General features: G+C 43.2%; 1 protein-coding gene across 2 annotated transcripts in view; it reads left to right on the forward strand.

Moving 5' to 3' along the window:
- ME3 (malic enzyme 3) overlaps positions 1-17,522 on the forward strand; it is a 192,504-nt gene that overhangs the window by 71,178 nt on the left and 103,804 nt on the right. For both annotated transcript variants that reach the window (XM_077778974.1, XM_077778973.1), the window contains exons 2-3: positions 13,026-13,159; positions 16,033-16,182. In XM_077778974.1, the coding sequence (XP_077635100.1) occupies positions 13,029-13,159; positions 16,033-16,182 (281 nt within the window). In that variant the 5' untranslated portion in view covers positions 13,026-13,028. The remainder of the gene's footprint in view (positions 1-13,025; positions 13,160-16,032; positions 16,183-17,522) is intronic.

Genomic DNA, 17,522 nt, shown 5'->3' on the forward strand with positions numbered 1-17,522 from the left:
TCAGAGAGAGAGGGAGACACAGACTCTGAAATAGGCTCCAGGCTCTGAGCTGGCAGTCAGCACAGAGCCCGACGCGGGGCTCGAACCCACGAACCGCGAGATCATGACCTAAGCAAAAGTCGGATGCTTAACCGACTAAGCCACCCAGGCGCCCCACAGGCATATACTCTTAACCCCCAGCTAAATGATACCCCAAATGTGAGTACCAAGGAAGATGAATACACTAGACTGAGGATAGAGGTTAGAGAGGGAACAATAAACAGGAGGAGAAATTCTAAGGACACTCTAGCCTGCTGTGTCTCTTAGGAGCATGACGTCCATGAAGGCTTGCATTCTTTGCCATGCTCAGCATCTAGTAAGGACCCGGACACAGCTCTGTTCACTGAGCTGGGCACACCATGCAGGGGGCTTCCATTCGTCCCACAGAAGTCTTTGGAAATGGGTATTACTATCTTCTTCCATTGGTGAGGAAACTGAGGATCAGAGAGGTTAAGAAAGCTGTCCAGCATCACACAGCTGGTAGGGACAGAGCCACAATTTGAATCCACAGCCAGTGACTTCGAAGCTTGGTCTCCCTCCTCCATGGCCTCTCACGGGCAGATTGTACCTGAACTCTAGCAAAAAATACCATGAGTGTTATTTTGCTGAGCACCCCAGCCTGCCAGGCACTAGACTAGTCTGCATAATTCCAAATTAATTCCAAAATATAAACGGGTGTAAAGGACACTGGTTTGAATGAACAGATCACTAGACTGAAATCCTATGGAGGCAGAGGACATATATATTTGGTCCCTCATTGTATGTCAGATGCCTGATCCTCAAAGCATACTTGTTAAATGAATGATTGTGTAAAAAAATTAATGAACCAACAATTTGAAATGGAATTCAAAGTTCAAGTCCTATTTCTGCAACTTTCTGGGGCCTTGATTTTAGGGAATATCATTTCATTCTCTTAGCCTCAGCATTACCATCTACAAGATGGGCATAACACTTTCATAGCCTGCCTTATAGGGCACTGGTCTTTACTGTACCTTGGGACAACCTGTGGATGTTTAGAAACTCCTCATCTAGGCTTCCATCCCCAGAATTCTGAATTGATGGGTATGGGATGTGATCTGGGCATTTAAAGCTCCCCAGGTAGTTCTAAGGGGTGGCAAAGTTTGGAACCATTGTCATAGGGATATTCTTTTTGTTTTGGGAGATTGTCAGGCATAGCAATGGAAATAAAACTGCTTTGTAAAACCTAAAGAGGCAGTTAAATATAAACAGTTGTTAAAAGTAAGTGCAGAATGACTCTGGACCTAGAACTCCTACCTGATGACAGAGAATGAGACGGGTTACTCTGATCTCCTGTGTGCCACATCAGTCATCTGTCTCTAGCAAATGACCTCCCTCTTGGTTCACCTGATCAGCTGGTAGAGTTGAGGCTGAGGCCCAGGAGGAGGAGGATTTGGTTGCCATCAGGGCTCAAACAGGTTAACAGTGACCTGCTGGACAGTTGCCCTTTTGGATGAACTTGTCCTTGGGTGGGTTCATGTGCAGTTCTGGCTGCCCCACCCACTCATCTGCACGCACGAGGCATAAGTGTACAATGCCTATTCAGAGACTCTCCCAAATGTGCCTGTTTGTTTGATTCTTCCTGGTCATGGTTCACTTTTTGACCCAGTCCTCCCAGGACCTGGGCCTGTAAAGAGCTCTTGTATTGTTGGAGGAAGGAAGCGGTCCTCCCTTATCCTTAGCAGCTCCCCTGTCCATCACCTTCCTCTGCTGCTACTCTGTTGAGGGTCAGCTGAGTAAGAGGGCCACCAGGGTGCCAAGAGCAATATTTAAATTTTAAATAATGGTCTCTTGGGAAGAAAGGGTCATGAGGCATTCAAACTGCCACAGAGAATTTTGCCAAGAGAATGATTCATAAGCCTTCCAACTCTCTACCTTCTCCCCTCGTTCAATTAGGACAAAATCCTCAAGTTGCCGAGTAATTCAGGAGCGGATTCTTCTATTTCCCTTGCATGTTGGTCCTCATCCAACAACTCTACAGAAACCAGTCTTCTGACAGCAAGACAATCAAAATGGCCATTAATCTCACATGCTTTCGAATAGCATATATTAGCCACATGGCTTCAGCATGTCATTGACCTATCTGAGCCACAATCCCCCTTTTCTATACCTGGTGATAATAATACCTGACCAGTCTAGGACCAAATGCCATGAACCATCTGAGACTATTTCAGAAATAATAAAGCAGTAAAAACATGTAAGTCGTGCTGGACCAAAGTTCTAATCCCTGCCCTCAAGGAATTTACTGTCTTGAAGGGAGAAGAGACAAGAAAGGAAATAAATACCATCAAGGGCAATTGCTAAGTAGCTTCTAGTCCTGAACCCAGAGAGATTTGAAATGACAACAGTCTTTTCTTTTTTTTTTTTTTTTAGCCTTTCTGACACTTTTTTGAATTAATGAAATCTCAGTATCCATGTTCTCATTTGACTGATACAGTGACTCAGTAAAGACAGCAGACTCAGAGGTGAAGTAATTTCCCCAGAGTCCCGCAGCCTGAAAGTGGAGGAACTGAATGTAGGACCCTGGCCTGCAGCTCCCATCCCACTCCCCCACACTTGCTGTGTGAGTGCAGCACCTCCGTGTCCAGGGCCTTACTTAGGCCATGAAGGAAAATGGAATTATATTTGTCAGTAGAACAAGAACTTTTCCGTACATGTGCAGTCCACAGCACCAAAGTCCAGTCTCGGAGCCCAAAACTGCGTTAAGGTTAGTTCTGGGCTGGAATGAATAGTGTATTCTCCGCTTCTGGGAATTTACAGTATGTTTCTGGATCTGTGATTCTGCACCAATCACAGAAGTATGTCTGGTGGGAAGACCATTCTCAGGTCTGTGTCTGCGAAGACTTTCCCATGCACGTATTTCTAAGACACCCAAGTATCCATCCTGGGACTGTGCTCAGGGGCCCTTCATAAACCTGGGGTTCAGTGAGAGAACGGCAGCCTCAATCACCCCACTTCCTACCTACAGGAGTCCATGTCACCCTAACTCCTAAAAATCCCCAACGAATAGAGTCATGAAGTACTATGCGAAAGGAGGAGGAAACGCCTTCCGGCACTCTAGCAGCTCATCAGCTTTAACTGTACAGTTTGGGAGCTGGTGGCACACATCTCTGTCCCAGCTACCACAGTGGACAGACAGAGGAAGTGGGTTATGGCATATGCAGTCCACTCCAAGCATGATGTAATGATGGTCGAATGGAGCACCTTTACTGTTACGTGTGTGTCTGCTGTCCTTCCTCACATAGTTATACTGGTCAGAGGAGACATAACCGTGTGTGTGTCATGGGCTGAGTACGTGATCGCACAGGTACAAGTGCACCTGCTTACAGACAGGCTGACTGGGCCGGTGCTGACACAGAGGATCACTCAGCATAGCTGAACTATTAAGGTAACTGGCTCTATGTGGAGAAGCAGAAGAATTTCATCTCCACTGGAATGAAAGCCAGCTTGATCGACAACCTGTTGAACTTGTTAACTCTCAGGAGCACTGGTCTTGCTCCCAGGGAAGAGCGTGAACACTGCAAACATATGGGTCTGGGTTCTACTTCTGTTTCTTCCATCAGCTCATGGTGTGACCTTGGGCAAGACACTCTTCTGGCTTCAGTCCCCTAGTCCATAAATGGGGATAATAATCATATGATTGTTAACCCAGGGGTGCTGTGAGGAACAGAGATGACAGGTAGTAAGTGCCAGTCTCAGTGCCTGATGCAGCCCAGTGCGTGCTCAATAAAAGCTAATGGCTGCTGTTGTCACTGATGATGATACTGCTGTGCCACAGCCCTCTGGGAGCTACTTTGAAGCATCTGCTTTTTGCCACCCTGAGTTTATTACCTAGTAGTTAATGCTTAAGAAACCAAACAAAATTGTATGATACTGACTCTGAGGGAAGGGGCGAGCTGTGTGAAATGGGGTGTTAGGAATGGCTTCCTGGAGGAGGGGCCCTGGGCTGTGGATTTGGAGAGGGAGGAGGGAAGCGGTCAGAGCACAGTGGGCAGGGTACCGATGTGAGTCAGTGCACGGCAGCCAGAAGGAGTGCGCCCATCAGGACGTGGGGAGGGTGCATGGCACTGCTGAGCAGGCATGGATGGGCAGTTACATTCAATGTGGTGACATCACTCCAGCCCCTACTCCTCCAGCCTCTTCTGCCAGACTAGCCCCTGACCACCCTTCAAGGTTTATCTCCAGTGTTTGTCACCGAGCTCTCTGGTGCACTCTGTTCCACGAACAAAATAGTAATGGTAATAGAGAGAACAGCTAGCACTCACTGAGTTCCTGTCTGCCGGGACCTGTGCTGAGCATTTCACAGGCATTATTTCATTGAATCCCACAACAGGTAAAAGAGATCAGGGAAGTGGCTTGCCCAGGGCAGAGGTCTGGAATCTCCATTATATGTTAATCCGTGTGACTCCTCTAATAGACTTAGGAGGACAGTGACCAGCACCTCTTTACTTTAGAACTCCCCAGTGTCTAATGTGGTTGTCCTGGCACAAAGTAGGAACTCATAAATGCTTGTGGAATGAATGGGAAGAGATTGTCAAGTGTCCAGCAAGGTTCTGGATCCAGAGGCACCATGCAGGTCACCAAGTGGGATGGGGAGGCCTCCCCTCGGAAAAGCTAAGTCATAAGGAACCAAGCACTAGGAAGCTTGAATCTCTCAACAGCAGGAAGCTGGGTTAGGAGCACAGCCTGAGGGGCTTGCTGCCTCCGAGCCCTGTCATTTGCTGGTGGGATCTATTCAAATATCTTCTCTCTGATGTCAGAAAGTTTTGTCCTGGGAATGTAGGCTATGCTGAGCCCATAGACAGAGTTCAGTAGCTGGGCTAGAGATCATTTGGAAAAGATGATAAAATAAGTAAAGTCATGGGGGGACAGTTAAAAGATTAACACTGGCACAGCATAGGCACTGACCAATCAAAACGCTCCCAGGTCGCACCCTCCTACACTGTTGGTGGGAATGTAAACTGGTGCAGCCCCTCTGGAAAACAGTGTGGAGGTTCCTCAGGAAACTAACAATAGAACTCCCGTATGACCCAGCAATAGCACTGCTAGGAATTTACCCAAGGGATACAGAAATGCTGATGCATAGGAGCACATGTACCCCAATGTTCATAGCAGCACTCTCCACAATAGCTAAAACATGGAAAGAGCCTAAGTGTCCATCAACAGATGAATGGATCAAGAAGATGTGGTTTATCTATACCATGGAATACTACATGGCAATGAGAAACAATGAAATCTGGCCATGTGTAGCAACATGGATGGACCTTGAGGGTGTTATGCTGAGCGAAATAAGTCAGGCAGAGAAGGACAAATATCATATGTTTGCACGTATAGGAGGATTAGGAGGAACTTGACGGAGGAACAAGGGGGAGAAGAAGGGCGGAAATGGTGGGGGAAAGGGAGAGAGGCAAACCATGAGAGACTCTTGAATGCTGACAAAAACTGAGGACTGATGGATGTGGGGGGGAGGGGGGATGGGCATGGAGGAGGACACTTGTGGGGATGAGCACTGAGTGTTATGTGGAAACTAATTTGACAATAAACTATTTGTAATAAATAAATAAATAAATAAAAGGTCTTTTCACGAAAAAAATAAATAAATAAAAACGCTCCCAGGTCTTTAGTTCTAGAACAGGATCTTGAGGACAAGCACTCTGCCAGACATTAACCCCTCAGTCATTGGATCTTTCATGAGAGAAGCCAGAGCTGGGAAGTACACTTGGCTGAGGAAGTGGTCAGAGCAGTAGAAACATTAGAAGAGTTGTAACTGTAGGTCCCTCCTGGTGAGTGCTGAATACCACAAGGGTGTAAGGTTAAACAATAACGAAAAGAGTCAGACATATTTCAAAAGCCACTTGTTCTAATTTGAGAGCTCTGTTGCAACTAGATAATACAATGCATAACTCCTATTCAACCAGGCACGCAGAGACTATAATTTCTCAACGTGGTAAGAATGAATAAGGGCCCCACTGTTAACTCCTCTGTCTTGTACAAGCCCTATTTTTACCTCAGGATTCCTGGTATACCTTATGGGAATTATATGACTTTTTGCCATGCAGATCAAGAGTCTTGAGTATCAATTAGCGAAGTTTATTTATTTTGTAGAGAAATATAAATTCAAATACTCCTCCCTTATAGGCTAGTGAATCATCTTGTCCTAATCCTATTTTGGAGGCCATGGTACAGCTAAAGTGCTTGAATTTCTGCCTTACAAACTTGTAAATCTGAAGTTGCCTTACATTAGCTTCAGGATGAAAAGAATCTTCTAGAAGTATTTTTTTTAATCCCTGAAATTACCAGTTGCTAAACAGTCATAACTTTTTCCTGAGATACAAAAGAAGTTGGTGGCAATCAGCCAAGAGAAACACTTAGCCTTGTAGAGAGAAACGGACTGTTATTAAAAGCCACAGAGGTCATTAACAAAGCTGATGTCATAATTCAATGCCTGGGCCTCCCTGGGATCCCCAGAGCCAAGAAGAGACGGTCACAGTCTTTACCAAGCCAGTGAACAGTCGCCTGGCTGATGGTGTTTGGTGAAAGTGCTCAGTCTCCAGGGTGAGTGGCTTCCTGCAAAATGATCAGGGACCCCAGTGTTATACCAGCTTGCAGAGCTGGTGGCTAGCACAAGGGATTTATGAACTGGTGACTTTGGGCTTTGATGAAGAAAAAGTTTGGAATTTTATGTGTGAAGAGTACTTTGAGAATTCTCTGTGAGTCATACTTTCAAACAGAGTGGAGCCTATCTTAGACTAGATCTTTCTTACAGCTCCAGCACTTCTGAGAGGGGGGACAACTCTTCAGGATTTTCATTAAGCTGAGGTGTCTTTATTGCTTTTTAAAAACATTGGAGGAGCCCAGTATTCATGGTTTTAGAGATTCATAAGTTACAAAACAAAACCAAAGAGGAAATTGGGAGTAACCAAGGAGCCTAACTTTTATTCACTTTTCTTTATTTTTCCTTCTTTTCACTCCTCCATCACCACCCATATCCCAGCTCACATTTTCTGAGGACTGTCTCACCAAGGTCCTGGCAGGGAAACAGCGTAGTGGCAACACATGCAGCCCGTGATCAAATCTTGGTTCTGTCACTTGCCTGTAGTCAAAGAAATCATCAAGAAAAAAAATGGTCGCACCAAATGGGCTAACTGATTATAAGATGCACCCTGGTTAAGAAGCAATGAAATACAGTCCACAGGGGGGCAACTTCCAGAGCATGACATAACCTCTCTTGCTTAGCCATTCATCTGGAAAGGTTGTAGAACCTTATCTAGCAGAGGTTATAAAACCTCCACACAGCGTGATTGTAAGGATATGTAATTTTGGGTATTTATTAGATTCCCTTTCTTAGAGCTGATAATGGCAACAACCCTAACATGTGGATGTTCAGCACATGGGCTTGCATCTCCCTATCATTATCAAACTCTTTATAAAAGAGCCTGTAATAATCATAGTAGAGGAGGTATTTTTCAGTTGGCAGAGCAATGCAGGGAGCTCTGGTGTTCAAGGGCTCTGGGGGAAGCTAGACTGCCCTCGGAACAGTCTAGGTCTTGCTTATCACCCATAAAGCCTTCTGCACTTCTATGAGGAAGCTTGCTTTTACATGGGGTTCATTATGGATGGAGGGCTTAAGTAGAGATGCTCCAGGTATCATCAGCATTGGATACAATGGTGGCCCTATTAACAGAATTAATTAATTACTTAATTAAAAACTGTTCTCAGTCCCCTACAAAACACCTATGGGGATTCTGGTCCCTTTCTTATTGATGTCCTCCACCTGTGGCAGCCACTCAGGATCTCGCTACTGTCATCACTGTCAGGACCCTTCATGAGAAAGCCAAGAGCTTCGAGGCTGTGCCACCTGAGCTCTACACAGAACAGGTCTTCTTCACACAATGGGTGACACTCTAGCATATTGGGATAAAGGTAGGGCAGCTGTGGTCCCCGTGTCTCCCAGTGTCCCTCAGAGAACAGTCCCTGAACTTCTGCCAGCAGACACTGTCTCCATAGCACTTAACCTGGCCAGAGAGCAAATTCTGTGACATCCCACTGTTCTCCAGCTCCCTGCCAGCACCCAAACCAGAAAAATCTTGTTTGTGAAAGACTCTGGTAAGAGAATGAAAAGACCAGGCACATACTCAGAGAAATAGTTATAAAATACCTGTCTGATAAAAGACTTATATCCAGAACATGTGAAGAATTATTTTAAGACAGCTTTATTGAGTTATAATTCATCCATGTAAAATGTATACCTCAATGGTTTAGGGCATAATGCATTATTAAGTTTTTAAAAGTTGTGGTAAAGTATAAGAAAATCTTCCATTTTAACCATTTTTAAGTGTTGATTAAGTGGCAGCAAGCATATTCACAAAGTTGTCTAGCCATCGCCACTGTCCATTTCCAAAATTTTTATCATATCCCAAACAGAAATTCTGTAACCATTAAGCAATAACTCACCACTCCCCCTCAGCCCTTAGTAATCTCTAATCTACTTTGTCTCTGTGAATTTGCTTATTTCAATATTTCATGTAAGTGGAATCATGTATTTGTCCTTCCATATCTCGCTTACTTAATTTAACATGACGTTTTCAAGGTTCATCCACGTAGTAGCATGTATTGGAACTTCATTCCTTTTAGTTTGGTTATATCTTCATTGTTCATATATACCTTTTGTTTATCTACTCATACATTGGGTTGATTCCACTTTTTAGCTATTGTGAATAATGCTGCCTTGGATGTTGGTGTACAAGTGTCTATTCAAGTCCTTGTTTTCAATTCTTTTGGGTATATATCTGGGTGTGGAATTGCTGGGGTCATATGGTAATTCTAAGTTTAGCTTTGAGGAACTGCTAAACTATTTTTCCATAGAGGCTGCAACACTTTCCATTCATACCAGCAGTGTATGAGGGTTTTAGTTTTTCCACACACTCACCCGCACTTGTCATTTACTATTGTTTTTATTACAGCCATCCTAGTGGGTATGAAATAGTTTCTCATTGTAGTTTTGATTTGCATTTTCCTAATGATTAATGATGCTGACAGTTTTTAATGCATTATTGGGCATTTATGTATCTTCTTTGGAGAAATGTCTATTCAAATTATTTACTTGCCCATTTTTCAATTGGGTTGTTTTTTGTTGGTTGTTCTGTTATAGCAATTATTTGTAGATTCTAGATATTAAACCCTTTATGTTATTTCCAAATATCTCTCCCATTTCATTTTCTTAATAGTGTCCTTTTTGCACAAAAGTTTTCAAATGAAGTCAACTTAACTAATTTTTCCTTTGTTACTGGTGCTTTTAGTATCACATCTAAGAACTCATTGCTATATCCAAGGTCACAAAGGTTTACCGCTGTGTTTTCTTCAAAGAGTTTTATGATTTTAGCTCTTATACTTAGGTTATTGATCCATTTTTAGTTAATTTTTGTATTGGGTGTGAGATGGGGCTCCAACTTTATTCTTTTGCATGTGGAAACCCAGTTATCCTAGCACATCTCTTTAAGAGACTGTTCTTTCCCTCATTGAATGGACTTGGCATCCTTGTCACAAATCAATTTGCCATAGATGTAGGAGTTTATTTCTGAACTCTTGATTCTATTCTGTTGATCTATCCTATGCCAGTACTACCCTGTTTTGATTATTGTAGCTTTGTTTTATAATTTAAAATCTTCTTTTTAAAAATGTTTTTGGGGGGGGCGTCTGAGTGGCTCAGTTGGTTAGGTGTCCAACTCTTGATTTCTACTCAGGTCATGACTTGATGGGTCATGAGTACAGAGCCCAGGGTCAGACTATGTACTGACAGCACAGAGCCTGCTTGGGATTGTCTCTTTCCTTTCTTTGCCCCTCCCACACCCATGTGCATTCTCTCTCTTTTTCAAAACAAATAAATGAATAAACTTTAAAAAAAAATGGTTTTGGTTGTCCAGGGCCCCTTGCTATTGCATATGAATTTAAGAATTGGCTTTTCTATTTCTGCAAAAGAGGCCATTTGAATTTTGATACGGTTGCATTGAAACTGTAGGTCAAAGAATTCTTAAAACTTAACATTAAGGAAAAACAAAAACAAAAAAATGAGCAAAAATCTGAGCAGATACCTCACCAAAAAAGGTATACTGATGGAAAATAAGCATATGAAAAAATGCTCACCACAAGTATATCAATAGAGAGTTACAATTTAAAACAATAATAGTGTGCAATTACATCTCTATTACAATGACTAGAATTTTAAAAACTGACAATACCAAATGCTCAAGAGGGTGTGGAGCCATAGAAACTCAATTGCTGCTGTGGGAATGCAAAATAGCACAGCCATTTTAGAAACAGTTTGGCAGTTTCTATAAAAAGCTAAGCATAGCCTTACCATATGATCTAGCAGGTGCACTCCTATGTATTTACTCGATTGATTTGAAAACTTATGTCTGCACAAAACCTGCACATGAATATTCATAGCAACTTTATTTATATTCACCAAAAACTGGAAGCAACCAAGATGAATAGATAAATGGAGAAACTAGGGTACACCCAGACTACGGAATGTCCTCCCATGATAAGAAGAAATGAGCCGCAAAGATAGATGGATGAACATTATGTGCTTCTGGCTGAGTGAAAGAAGCCAATCTGAAAAGGCTACATGCTGTATGATTCCATTCGTATGACATTCTGGAAAAGACAAAACTGTACATATAGCAAAAAAAAAATCAGTAGTTGCCAGAAGCCCAGGGGGAGTAAGGGAGGGATGAATAGGTAAAGCAAACGGGATAGTTAGAGCCATGAGACTATTTTGCATGATACCATAATGATGGATTCATGACATTATGCATGTCAAAACTCCTACAACATTATAGCATAAAGAATGGATCTTAGTGTATCCAGATTTTTTCCAAATCATTTAATAGGCTGTTGGATCAAATGCACACTGTAACATGAGAATATAACTGTGTTATATCGTACATAAAGGGTGGAGGGATGGAAGGAAAAGTGCTGACCTAAGTAGCTGCGGAAATAAGTGGAGTTTGTAAGACTAAAGGCAAAAGGAACAGCTTATAAGCACTATACTCTAATGCATTAAGTTATTTCTCTGGTGGCACAGGTTAAAAATTGTGATACTGCTATATGTGTATACTAGAATTGGGTAATTAAGTTCATGGATGGCAGGTGGTGGGAGCTGAGTCTCTCACTGTGATCTGAATTTACCGATTAGCAAAGTGATGAGGCTACAATGATCCATGCAGTAATGAATTAGAGACATTAGTATGAAGTTATATTTAGCTTAATATAGATTAATTTCCTTGCTCTTTGAGCTGAGAGGAACTAGAAACAAACCCTAGTAGCACATGTATTAAGTAGAGACCAGACCTTGATTTCCAATGCCATGTTTCCAAGAAGGAATCAGGCCTCCTTGAAACAAGGCTGATTCTAGGACTGGGACAGGCTATAATATACAAGATGGTCCCAGAGCATCTTGTGCCAGAAAGTAAGAAGAAGATGAAAGAAAGAGAGAGAGGGAAAGAAAGAAAGAGATGGAGGGAGGGTGGGAGGAAGGAAGAGAACAAGACATGGAAGGAAGGAAGGAAGGAGGGAGGGAAGGAGGGAGGGAGAGAGAGAGAAAGAAAGAAAAAAAGAAGGAAAGAAGAGGAGAGGAGAGAGAAAGAAAGAGAAAGAGAGAAAGGAAGGAAGAGAATAAGGGAGTGAGGAGGAAAGAATTAAGGGAATATGTCAAAGGGACACAGGAGCCGTCTGAAAGATGGCCAATGGCCAAAGCTGGAACAATTTGAGCAACAAAATAAATAAAACAGTATTGGATTATAATCCAATATAAAATAAATACCCATAAGTCCGTTCTAATATAAGTGACTGAATAAATAAATAAGTGGGGAGAAGAGACAAATCTTGCATATAGAAGAATTCCAGAAAAGGAGTCACTTTATAGTGGAGGACCCTGACAAGCACTACCCAGCCAGGTGATCAGAGTCATGACCATGGTTGATATCAACAGTGATAAATGTTGATAGTACAATTTTGATCTGATGTGAAAAATGGTACTTTCCCTTAGTGTCCTCCTTCTAAAAACCCATAACCCCAGTAGAGTCATAAAAAAACACCAGACAAATTCCAATAGAAGGGTATAGTATAAAATACATAACGAGTACTCCTCAAAACTCTCAAAGTCATCAAAACTCTCAAAGTCATCAAAAACAAGGAAGGTCTGAGAAACTGTCAGAAAGAGGAGCCTGAGGAGACATGATCACTAAATGTAATGTGGGATCCTGCAAAAACAACAACAGAAAGGACCTTAGGTAAAAACTAAGGAAGTCTGTGGGGCATCTGGGGGCTCAGTTGGTTAAGCATCTGAATCTTGATTCCAATTCAGGTCATGATCCCAAGGCTGTGGGATTGAGCCCCACGTTGGGCTCCATGCTGAGCATTGTGCCTACTTAAGATGCTCTCTCTGAACCACCCGCCCTCCTGCCCCTCTTCCCTGCCCACTCACTTTCTAAAAAGACAAACAAACAAACAAAAACCCCAAGGAAGTCTGAATAAACTATGGCATTTACTCCATAATAATGTGTCGCTTATAGTCTCATTAGCTCTAACAAATGTACCGAAGTGATAGAAGATATTAATAATAGAAATTGGGTGAGGGGATATATGGGAACTCTCTGTACCATCTTCTCATTTTTTTATAAATCCAAAATTATTCTAAAAAATAAAATACATTTAAAAAACAAGTAACCCAAAAAAATCTGACTGCATAGATATTTTCCTCGTTTTTCCAAGAAAAATCTGAAGCCCAGAAGAGTCCAAGTACCTGGCACAAGATTGCCCAGTCATTTAAATGGCAGAGGTGGGATTCTAATGCAGGGCCCACTGTTGAAGCAGTGACTTTTACCTGTCTGTGGATGGAACCTCTCTGTTCCGTAGTTTTGCGCATATCCCTTCATGTGCCTGTGTTTCTTTCTTGTTCTTCCCAGGGGATGGCCTTTACACTTGAAGAAAGGCTGCAGCTTGGAATCCATGGCCTGATCCCCCCCTGCTTCCTGAGCCAGGACGTCCAGCTCCTCCGAATCATGAGATACTATGAGCGGCAGCAGAGCGACCTGGACAAGTCAGTGCCTATATCTGCTCTCTCTACTTGAGCCCCAGGCTGGGATGTTTCTTGTGGTGCACACAAGGTTCTCTTGGTTCTCTCCAGTAGAGAAAGGCCAAGAGCCCTGAGAGATCCCAGACCCAGCCCTGTCTTCCACAGGGTGGTGGTCTCCCTGAGGGGCAGGGCTTCTTATGATAAAGGTACCGTTGACATATCTTGGTAGAACTGGTAAGGGAGACTGACCTCCAACCAGTGGAATCTGGTTGGGCTTCTGGAAAGTGGTGCTATCTGAGTTAGCTAGAGAAGCACTGATGGGGCTTCAGCAGACAGCATTGGGGTTCATGGAGAAGGGGAGGGAGAAGGGGAGCAAGGTGTGTCAAGGAAGTGGTACATGGCCTAGGTTCCTGCAGTAAGAGGGATGTGGGGGAGAAGGGAAAATGCAAAGTGACACCTCGGAAGGGACCTCAAATGTCATATGTTAGAAGTTTACAGGAGCCGGTAATAATCCTGATGCCGCTCTGGGCTCTCCCAGTGGGGATACTACATGAAGAGCCAACTGAAGGATCAGAGAGTCAGCTTTGTCAGTTTTACTAAAGAAGGTGGTGACCTCCTATGTCACATGGCTATGAATTGGTACAGCCAGGATTTGAACACAGGTAGTTCACTCAGAATCTACTTTTAACTGCTCTGCTGTGCCATAGCTAAGAGGCATTGGAGCTCAGTGGCTATAAGACTAGATTAATATTAGACTGAATTCATATCCTCATTTTACTACTTAATAGCAAAACTTAGCCTCTCTGGTTCATTCTTTATCTGTACCACACCAGTGGCATCTAACTCATATAGTTATGATAAGGCTTAAATGCATTAGGGTTTGTAATGTGCTCAGAACAATTACATAGTAATTGTAACTTGTAATAATAGGCACTATGCAAAAGCATGTAAAATAAATATGATATCTTGCTCTGGGCTCCAGCAGAAATTTAGGGAGAAGATATCTGTAAAGCTTAATAGCCAATATTTTGGGTCATTGATGATATAGCTGTTCCCCTCAGCAGGATGTCAGATCCTGCACCCATCTTCCCGTGCTCTGGAGTTTAGAGTCCATTGCTTCTAAATAGTAGTGAATAATGAAACCTCTGCCTCGTCCTCCTCTATTCCTGAACAGCTAAACTCTGTGGGTGTCACTCCCATTAATTCCAAGGCTATACTGCAGCCCAGGTCAAATATTCTCTCCTTGTTTATTCTACTCATATTGGGTCTAACTATTTCACCCTAAAGAGCAAACCAGAAAGTACATGATTAATTCAACCAACAACATTACACATGCTCTAACTTTGAACTCCCTTTTTGTTAAAATTACAAAGAAGTATTAAAGTCTAATATGAAATCCTTTTTCCTAAGAATTAAAAGTCCCAAATCCTTCCATCTCCCCAGTTTGTTTTCAGCTAGATAGACCTTACTCATATGCCTGGGAAGACATGCCAGGCTCAGGGAGCAGGAGGTGTGCCTGATCCTGGGAGCTCTAGAGGGCTTGCTCCTGATGGTCTGTTGACTCCTCTGACCTACTCATTCCCAGAGTCCCTTTTTTCAGCACGTGCTCAGGGAAATGCGAAGGAGGCTCCCTGACTTCTTTTCAGTAAGGGTAATGATATGCAGGTAAATTTATAATAACTGGTTCTGGGGTATGGGGAGACCCCTGATTTATAGCATTGGCCAATTTCCATGATGTAAATACTCCCAACCATGACCGATTTCAAGTTACCAACTTGTCATCACTGAATGCATAACTGGGAAGAGATGTGTGCAAATGGCTACTGAGTAAGGGAATGAGCTTAGAACACTAGTAATGAGTGGAGGTCCTGGCTGCTTAAGCAGAAATCCTCTCTTCCTGCTAAAACACTATTTTTCGTTCTGGACCAGGTCCCTTGGTGGGGAAGAAGAAGCTGAGGTCCCAAGAAGTCACATGACCTCCCCAAAGTCACAAAGCTAGTTACCAGCAGAGCTGAGACTCAAACCAGGACCCTGATACCACGGCCAGGGGTCATTCCACTATGGGAACCTCTCTCTCACCCCATTCCATGCCAGGGCTCAAGTGCCTCCTTACTCTCCTACACTGTTGTCCAGAAAGGGTGTGATATCAGTAGCCACCAGCACCTCATCATGAATTTCAACCTCTGGGGTTTTTTTTTCTCCCAGGGATTTTGCATTTTCAGGACTGTGAAGGAAAAGCTTTTTTCCTGGCTTAGTGATTTCAGGCTTCAGGGAATAGGTGAGAAAGAGATATTTTTGGAGCACACCTCCTGAGGGCAAGTGGTACTCAGCCACTTGGAGCTCTGCTTGTGACCAGGGACAGCCCTTTGTGGTGGGAAAGTCTAGCTCACCCATCACTGGTATGTTCTGTGTTTTCCTTGACCCTACTCCACTGCCAGCATTTTTTTTTTCATTCGGTAATGTCCACACAGCCATAACATAACTAACCATCTTGCACCATGGTTGAGATTCTAGAGTCAGATTGCTTAAGTTCAAATCCTTACTGTGTTATGAGACCTTGGGTGAGTTATTTCATTTCTCTGTGCCTTACCCTCCTTATCTCTAAAACAGCCATAATTATAGGACCTACCTCCCAAGTCTTTGGGAGTTTTAAATGAGTTAATGTAAAATATTTACAATAGTGCCTGTGCCATGAGTAATGATAAATACTATAAGGCAGACAATATTCTCCACATTTCATAGGAAATGAGCCCCATGCTTAGGAAAGATGGTGATTTGCCCATGAACCCACCATCATAAGTAGCTGAGCGAGAGCCCCGGGTCTTTGCATCAAGGGACCTCTGCGCTGCCACTATGGTGTTTGTGTGACCAGCATGGTTCTTGTCTCCCTTTCCAAGGTACATCATTCTCATGACACTCCAGGACCGGAACGAGAAGCTCTTCTACCGAGTGCTGACGTCAGATGTGGAGAAATTCATGCCCATAGTGTACACCCCCACCGTGGGACTGGCCTGTCAGCACTACGGCCTGACCTTCCGCAGGCCCCGGTGAGCCATCCAGGGGTGCGGGCTCAGGGAGGGGCTGTCTCATAGAGGGGAATCCATTCTTCCCTCTGGCCTTGCTTAATGGGACTCCGGAGTCCAGTCCTGATTGAGCCATAGGCTCAACAAGACATTTGATCTTAAGCACTTGCTCAGGAAATTGCCCCATAAACAGAGAAATGAGCTGAAAGGGGATCTATCAAGGGAACAGCAGAGTTCCTCCACCTCCCAATGATAAATGTGTAACATGTTGTTCAAAGTTGGCCTGAGAGGTATTTCAGATTATTTTTCTCTCATTATCTGCCTACAACCTACCCCCTTCCCTGTCATCTCCATAGTGCTGATGGCTCTCTTGCCAGTTCAGGCCAATGAATAATGGAGTGTTGGATACCAAAGACTGAATTCTTTTGCTGACTCGAAGAACCAGTATTCCTTCATTTGGGCTTGACTCAGATACCACTTAAAATGTCATTTTATTAGACAAAAATTTGGCACTACAGATTCTTTAAGAGCCAAAGAATTTGGGGGGCAGTTTTTCTAAAAAGAATACTTGTGGGTGTTTTCGTGATGAGTTCAGAATTATATATTTCTAACAATGTTTTAAAAAGGAAAAGTGGGTGTTTTCCAAAGATCCTCAGTGCAAGGTGCCAGTTATTATCAATACATATTTCTAGTCCTGATGATAAAAGACTGGCCTGGGTTTATTATATGTAATAGAACACTGTTTTCACCTGTGTTAGAATATGTTACGATGCAGTGTGCTGTGCACAGATGTGTAATTTATGTTTAGATAGAATTTATATATCTGTGTTTATAAATCATTTGCTATAGGAGGAACACATAATCATGGATCTAGAACATCTTTTGTTGATTTGGAAAAACAGTCTTCAGGTTGTGAAGCCAGCGTTTGGGATGAGCCCGCGGGCTAAGCACACGGAGGCCCTGATGCTGGTTTTCTTCTTGTTCTGGTCCCACTGTCACCTTTGGCCAAGGGCAGTGTGTCACGTCTCATCTTCTTGGGGGGTGGGGGGTGGTCCAGCTGTTGAAGTAGATATATCCTCATCACTCAGAGCAGCCATAGAGGGCCTGAGTGGCTCAGTGAAACGTCTGACTCTTGATTTTTGGCTCAGGTCATGATCTCCTGGTTCGTGGGACTGAGTCCCATGTCAGGCTCTGCAGTGAGTGTGGAGCCTGCTTGGGATTCTCTCTCGCTCTCTCTCTCACTCTCTCTCTCTCACACACTCTCTCTGCCCTTCCCCCACTCACTCACTGTCTCTGTCTCGGTCTCAGTCTCTGTCTCTCTCTCAAAACAAAATAAACTTAAAAAAAAAAAAAAAAAGGGCAGC

Source organism: Crocuta crocuta, unplaced genomic scaffold, assembly GCF_008692635.1.
Source record: "Crocuta crocuta isolate KB4526 unplaced genomic scaffold, BGI_CrCroc_1.0 scaffold148, whole genome shotgun sequence".
Taxonomy (NCBI): domain Eukaryota; kingdom Metazoa; phylum Chordata; class Mammalia; order Carnivora; family Hyaenidae; genus Crocuta; species Crocuta crocuta.